We start from the raw sequence: 7,202 nt of genomic DNA on the forward strand, positions 1-7,202 counted from the left end.
GAGCAGGGCTGGAGGTGGGGAGCTGGGAGGAGAAGCACAGACAGGAAGGGGGGAGAACACGGCAGTCGTTTCCCCTGCGTGTTGCCTGGTGACCGGAGGCCAGGGAATGTGGACAAATGGGAAACATGTTGAGCTGCTGCCGGGACCTCGGGGAGAAGACACAGCCCGGATGGCCGCCAGCATTCTCCTCTCCAGGCCTCACAGGGCGCCTGCCCTGCAGCCGTCTCCCATAACCCTCTCCTCTGCACCCCTTCCTCCCAGATTACTGACGTTACTTCCCCACCCCATTCCCATGAGCCTCTTCCCAGTTCACGGAGGTTTTGCTGCACCCAGTTTGTTCTGCGCTCGCCCCACCTCTGCGAGAGGCTGTGGGTGGCACTGAGGAAAAGCAGTCCTTCCAGGTGAGAGGAAGGCAGGAAGCATTGCTGCTTCCAGAAGAAATACCCTGGGGCGTGATGCTGGGTCATTCCTGCATCTCACGGGTGGGCCCCACGCCCTGTTAGCCCTACAAGACCCTCCTCCTGGCCACAGCGGATGGGTCCAAGGGTGGACACATGACCCAAACCAGCCAGTCATCCCATCTCAGTGAGAGTTCAGCATGAGGATCCACAGGCGGCCGATGGCCTTTGCCGGTGGCTAGAACCAGAAGACTGACTCTCTGGACAGGGGCCTGCCACGGTCTGCTGCGGAGACAGGAGGCAGAGAAAGCTGTCGGGGGCGAGGGGCGGGGGAAAAAACGAGAGAGAACTGAAGCAGGCACTTGGACAGGAGAGAGCAGGAAGGGTAGGAGGGCTTTCCAGGGGGACTCCAGCTAGCTCCTTCCTCCAGTCTGCCCACATGCCTGCTTTGTGGGTCTGCCTGGAACGAGCCTTCCTTGTATCTTTATAATAAATGCCTCCACTTAAAAACTGAGTCCCGGTGGGTTCCTGGTAAGGGACACACCCAAGGCCCCAGGGCGCTCCCTCCAACCCTCCACATGCCCCCTCCTCCAGGCTCTCAGGAGCCCTGCATGCCCCCTCTGCACCCTCCAGAGGCACACAGGCCTGTGGCTTCTCCCCGTATAAGCCACGCATTCCCTGGTCGGAGCCCCCCACCCCCCTGAGCTTGGGAGGCCCTTTGTCTGGCTGGATCCCTTCTCTGAACAAGGCTCCCGCACGTGGTGCAACAACCTGCCATTTCCCTGATTGCACCCTCTTTTCAAAGGGTGTTTAATTTGCCTGAGGGAGTTTCTCTTGCTCACCCGGGAACGTGTGCCATTATGGTAATTGGCATCTGCTGGAATATCCTGCTAGTCTGGCCCTGGGCTGCACACTTGATATATAATTTCTGTCAGGAGTCAGTGAGAAGGCCTGCAAGGGGGAGCGGGGTGGAGGGGGTGCGGAGGTGGGGAGGCCCTCTGTTCGTGGCGCCTATAGTCAGCTGCACCAGTGATTGGCAAGAGGAGCGCGTTTCTTTACAGTATTTACGGCAGTCCAGGGCCAGAAACGCAGAAGGACAGTGCGGTGCCCAGCCCTGGGGTTCTCAAGGGAGGACTCCCGTTTGTAGCATCTTAACGTTCATCATAGGCTATTTGCCTCTTGAGAAGGAAAGAAATGCACCCCACCCCCAACTCGGGGCGAGCAAAGCTGGTCTATCAGGACCAAAGGATGCAAGGAAACGAATGTCCCATGATACCAGCAAACCGGAAGGATTTCCCCAGATGTGACCGAGGCAGCGCCGTGGCCATCAGTGTGCCCCGCCCTGTGCAAACTCGAGCTCATCTTAGGAGCCCTCAGGGTACAGCCCATAGAGCGACACACTACAGAGATGGAGAGGGCAGCTAATGAATTCCAAGCAAAGACAAACCCAAGAGATTGAACTTAAGAAACAAACGCCAGGTTTCCAAAGGCGACCAGACACCCGGGTAGCCTGCACCTGGGCAGGACTTGGACCGAGACCGTTTTCTAACGGAGGAGGCAGTGCCCCTTGCCTTCCTTGCCCTGCACTGTGCAGTGTGAACGGCAGCCACACCCGAGACGTCTAAGGGCCGGCGCCTGAGAACCCCTCAGGCTGCAGACGTGGCCACTCACCTTGGAGAGGTCCACCAGGGTGTTGGCTTGGTCGCTCAGCTTCCTCTGCTCCATCTTGACACTCCTCAGTCTGCGGAAAAGAGTTGGGACGGCCGCGGTCTTCGAGTGCACGCAGAGGTTTAGCCCCACCAGCAGATTCCGCGTTCCCATCAGTGCATCTGGTGTGGAACCCAGTGCGGGGACCTCAAACGTGGGTGACAACTGACCAGAATCAAGGGCTTGTCAGGTCCCCAGAAAGCAAATCCTCGTCTCCATGCATGCTTGCCGCCAGTCACTTTGGGTTCTCACTGCTCCCGGGTCATTTTCTGGCATCTACGCCTTTGTCTACCCAGCTGTGGGGAACATTTGTTTCCCCCACCAAGGGCCATTTTGATATTTATAACATCATTTGCGGGCCATACACAATTACCAAGTTAAGAATCAGCCTGCTCTATTCGGTCAAACATTTAATTAACTCACCCCTAATGCCTTGGCAGGGTCAGGTCAAATGATTTCGCTGGCCTTAGGCAGCCCGAGGGCCGCACGTTCCCCACCCCTGGTCTAGGCTATGCCTTCCACCTTGAACGACCTACTCTCGGCCTTTCAGGGTTTCCCCAGAACTTCTAGGTCAGAATAATGATTTTCACCCTCTATTTTCTCACTATGCTTTAAAAAACACGTCTCTTATAGGAAGCACCGACCACAATTTGTTCTGCTTGAGTTGTAACGTGGTGTGTGTGTGTGTGTGAACTGTGAGAACCCTTAGAGACTCTTCCTCTAATTTTCACCTTCCATGGCAGCCTGCCCCATGTCTGGCAGTGGCAGGTGCAACAAATGAATAAACAGACTGGCCTGGGCCCCCTTTATCGCCCCCGGGGCTCACTGAGTGGGACAGAATGGATCTCTCCCATCCCCTGAGCGTGCAAGGAGGGACGGGCCGAGCTGTGGGGTCCCACCCCTCCTAACTTGGCCGTCCGTCCGCTGGCCCAGCTTCCCCGCCTACTCACTGGTGGATCGCTTGGAGGAACTTCCTCTGGTGCTTCCTGACTTTGGCATGGTCGATCTTCTTCAGCAGCTTCGTGTGTTTGTAGATGAGCCACGTCTCCCGGAGGACGTTGGCTGCAGCGTTCTTGATCTACGGAAGAGTAAAGAAAGCGGGTTGCTGTCTGGTTCAGTTTCCTAATTTCACATCAGCCGTTTTCCTGTGTGCTGAGATAGCCTATCTCCTAAGGAAACGACTCTGCAGTGATCTAATTCCTTAATCAAATCATGACCTCTGAGGGTGGGTGATGAACAGGCATCTCCTGCTGATCCTGTGCTGGGTGCAGTACCCTGGAGCCTGAAGTGGGGGAGGGGGGGTGATTCTTGCTCTTCCTTAATTATTTCGGGACTGCCTCCGACTGTTGTTGCTGGTGCTTTATTTAGACAAGCTGTCTTAACAAGACCTGGGGGGCCCGGGGCACCTTTGAACAGATAACTATATACCATTGCTGCCCTCGCACATGGAGTTCCAGAGCAGAGACTCCCATGGTGCGTTGCTTGCATTCGGAGAGTCAACAGTTCCTATCAGCTGGAGGTTTTTAAGGGCCTTTGAGGAAAAGTCTTTCCCACCAAATGGAGCCATAGGTGTCCGCAAATCCATTGTTTCCTTTCCCAAACGGCCCAACACATTTACCCCGCAATCTCACCTGTAACTGTAGATGGCGTGAAGCTGAACTAATTGAAAACTGTATCTGAAAACTGGTGAAGACATTTAGGCGTGAAAACAGAGCTGCCCCTTTCCCTCCCCTGGCTCCCTCACGGTGCGCTGCGATCACACGTTTCAACATACGACGCTGTCACCGACTGACATGGGAACCATGGCTGTCACCCGGCCCGAGACTGAGCAGAGACGTATGAACAGCATGCAGATGGCTGGGGACAAAGCTGTATCCAAACACAGACATCCTCAGCAATTAGCAACAAGAGCCAGCGGAAACGTCTCTTATTAAGCACACGCACAACGGCTTTTTGGTTAGCCATTCCCCGGTCTGACAGCCACGCATGCTGTCACAGGCCCCCAGGCCCGGGCCTGGAAGGAGTAGGTCAGCCCAGGAGAAATCAGGTCACCGGCCAGAAAAGATTTTAATAAAACTGGCGAGTCCAGGCTCGCTGCTGCAGACTGACATCAACAGATGGGACATTGTTAAAATCCTGGGACATGTGGGGAGGCCGGGGGAACATTGTTTTGCAGGCTGAAACCTTTTGTATGTGTTTTTAAAATTTATGACTCAGGCTGGATTACATTTTTTCATTGGCCCAGAAGTGATGTTCTTAAAAGAACAGCTAAGTCTTCTCAGAAATGTCTAAGTGACATAAATAGTGCTTTTTTCCGTTCAGTAAAAATCCACGATGACAACAGTTTTAATGACTTAATTGCCCAACTTGGGTAATTTCTTGCTTGGAAGGAAGCAGGTCATGGTGAGTATGAGCTGGAAAGTGTGCGTTCAGGTGAAGGGGGTCTCTGAGGTTCTGTCCAGGCCGCACAGAAGGGAACCCCTTCTCTCTGCATAGAGCAGTCTTCTGTAGGAAGAGGGCCATTTGACACGTGATCCCCTCAGTGTCCCTGGGTGCTTAGCCTCCAAGGAGAGCCTCACAGGAAAATAGCAGGAAACCCTGCCCTGGCCTCTAGGAGAGAAGCAGAGCCCTCCCTCCAAGGCTCCTGTCCCATGGAGTTAAGGCATAAAGGTGCGATGGGCCTCGGACAGTCGTCTCTGTGTCCACGTGGAACGAACATTTGCCTTTGAAAAGCCTGCAGGTGGATTCTGGTTCCAGCAGTTAGGAAGCAGTTGAGGAGTAAATGCTTAATTATCTATAAGATGGGGAAAAAGAAGGCCTTTCTTTAAGGTTGATTGGAGGCCCAGAGGAGGCAACGACGGTGGAGCTGATCGTCTGAGGCTATACGTCAGCAGGCACAGGTCTGAGTACTTCCTGTGCGTGGACTCAGTTAATCTTCACAACCACCCCATCAGGCAGGTACTAATACTATCCCCATTTTACAGATGAGGAAACCGAGACACAGGCTGAGACCAGGAAGTTCTAAGTGGCAAATTGAGTCCAAATGGATTTGTGTCACCTACACAAACTGATATTGGTTATTATCATCTAGCCCAAACCCCTATTTAAAAGGAAACTGCTTCAGCCCAGCGGGTGTAGCTCAGTGGTTGAGGGTTGACTCAGGAACCAAGAGGTCACCAGATCGATTCCTGGTCAGGGCACATGCCCGGGTTAAGGGTTCGAGCCCCAGTACGGGGTGTGCAGGAGGCAGTCGATCAATGATTCTCTCTCAGCGTTAATGTTTCTATCCCCCTCTCCCTTCCTCTCTCTCTCTCTAAAAAAACCAATAAAAACATATTTTAAAAAATAAATAAAAGGAAACAGCTTCAGAAATAGGCTTTGAGGGCCAGAATCACACAGCTAGCTAATGGCAAAGTCAAAACAAGAGCCAGATCCAAGAGGAGAGAAGGTTTTCATGTGGTCTGAAGAAAGACCTGCCTAGATTTTATCTCTACACAAACAACATTATTTCCTGTTTTCCAGGACCAAGGAATTGGAAAGGACATTAGAAGATTTTTTAATCATCTTGGCCTCCACTTAGCAATATGACAGAGCAGGGAGTCCGTGTCCTACACTTAACTTCAGCCCAAATGCGAGGAACTGAAATTACAGCGCAGCCCGGGCGGCTGAGAGAAGCAGTCGCATCATCTTTATGGCTCTGAACAGGAGGCCCCTGTGTATTCGGGGAACCGATGCTAAAGGCCAGCTTCGGTGCTGGCTCCGAAATTAATTGCCAGCAAACAGCCTGGCACAACGTTAAGGAGATCAATATCTGCAAGAGGAAAAGAAATAGGCTTTTAACTGCTCTGCGCTTCCCAGGTTGACAGTAACGGCTGCCGTGACCAGGGTCTCCCTTCAATTCACCTGGCAGATGAGTAGCGTTAGGATGGGGAGCAGCTGAGGTCATGTGCATTTCTTGAGGTCCGCTGAGCCCCTGATGGGGCTTGGGTGCCCTCTGAGCGCTCCGAGCTCTCCTGGTAGATGGGGGCACCAGGGCCGGAGGTGCTCCTGGGGGAGGGATGGGTCAGGGCACTGGGAGAACCTGAGCAAGGTCGGCCACGACCAGATGGGGTCAGGAATGGTTAGAAGAGGGCCTTTGTGTGTGGAAGGCTGGCTGTTCTGTTCCCTGAATCCATAAGCCTGCGAGATGATCATTTTCTCTGAATATGTTCTCCACCCAAAAAAACGTATGCTTTCATTCTGATGAATGCCAGATGCGCTCAGTGACCTACATACTTTAGGAAGGGCTTTAGGACTAATGGGGTTGAGCAAGGAAGTCATCCAAAGAAGATCTTGCAAGTAATAGTGACAGCTAACATTTACTGAGCACTTACTGTATGCCGGGCTCTGTGCTTTCGAAACACTTTGTGTTTGCAGTGTTTTATTAGCTCTCAGAAAAACCTCACAAGTGGATGCAATTATTATCTCCTCCTTGGACCTGTTATTAAATCTCTCTGAGACTCAATTTTCTCATTCATTCCTTCAAAAAACCTTCGCCAAGACACTGTCCTAGGAAGTGAGAAGACCAAGATGCACAGCCCGATAACATGCAGGCCCCTGTGGGGTTTGTAATCTTGTGGAGACAGCATGCAGTTTGTAATATATCATCAGAGAAAAAGACGGCAGCGAGCTATCTCGAGAGGATGCAAGTGCGACAGATCTGAAAAATGGGGCTGGAGGGTTGATTCAATGAGAATGCACTCCCAATGCGTAGCACGGAGCCTGGCCACAGTGCTCTTCACTGTAGCTTCATGAGTACCCCCTCCCCCCAGGTGAAGGTCAGCTTCTTTCTCCTCACTGCCTCCTCACAAGAGAGAACATTACACAGAACACAGAATTCTGTCCCTTGAGCTCTTGGCCATATCATCCAGGTCCAGGGCTGGCTCGGGCCGCCTCCCTGCCAGGGTAATGGGCCACTTGGTAGTTATTACAGAGGGACTGCAGGCTGCAGAAGGAACACGAGACAGGGACGAGAGAGGCACCTTGTTGGACTCCCCATGTCTCCAGAAGCCACAGGCAGACCTGGGCGCTCCCCTGGGGGACATCTTTAGCATGGGG

At 52.9% G+C, this 7,202-nt stretch overlaps 1 protein-coding gene across 1 annotated transcript in view; it reads right to left on the reverse strand.

Moving 5' to 3' along the window:
• Window positions 1–582: 582 nt before the first annotated feature.
• KCNN3 (potassium calcium-activated channel subfamily N member 3) overlaps window positions 583–7,202 on the reverse strand; it is a 148,489-nt gene continuing 141,869 nt past the window's right edge. Inside the window, exons 6-8 of the mRNA XM_006775758.1 lie at window positions 3,056–3,183; window positions 2,070–2,139; window positions 583–636 (exon numbers count right to left, since the gene is read on the reverse strand). Coding sequence (XP_006775821.1) covers window positions 583–636; window positions 2,070–2,139; window positions 3,056–3,183 — 252 coding nt within the window. The remainder of the gene's footprint in view (window positions 637–2,069; window positions 2,140–3,055; window positions 3,184–7,202) is intronic.

This window comes from Myotis davidii, unplaced genomic scaffold (genome assembly GCF_000327345.1).
Source record: "Myotis davidii unplaced genomic scaffold, ASM32734v1 scaffold208, whole genome shotgun sequence".
NCBI classification, from domain to species: domain Eukaryota; kingdom Metazoa; phylum Chordata; class Mammalia; order Chiroptera; family Vespertilionidae; genus Myotis; species Myotis davidii.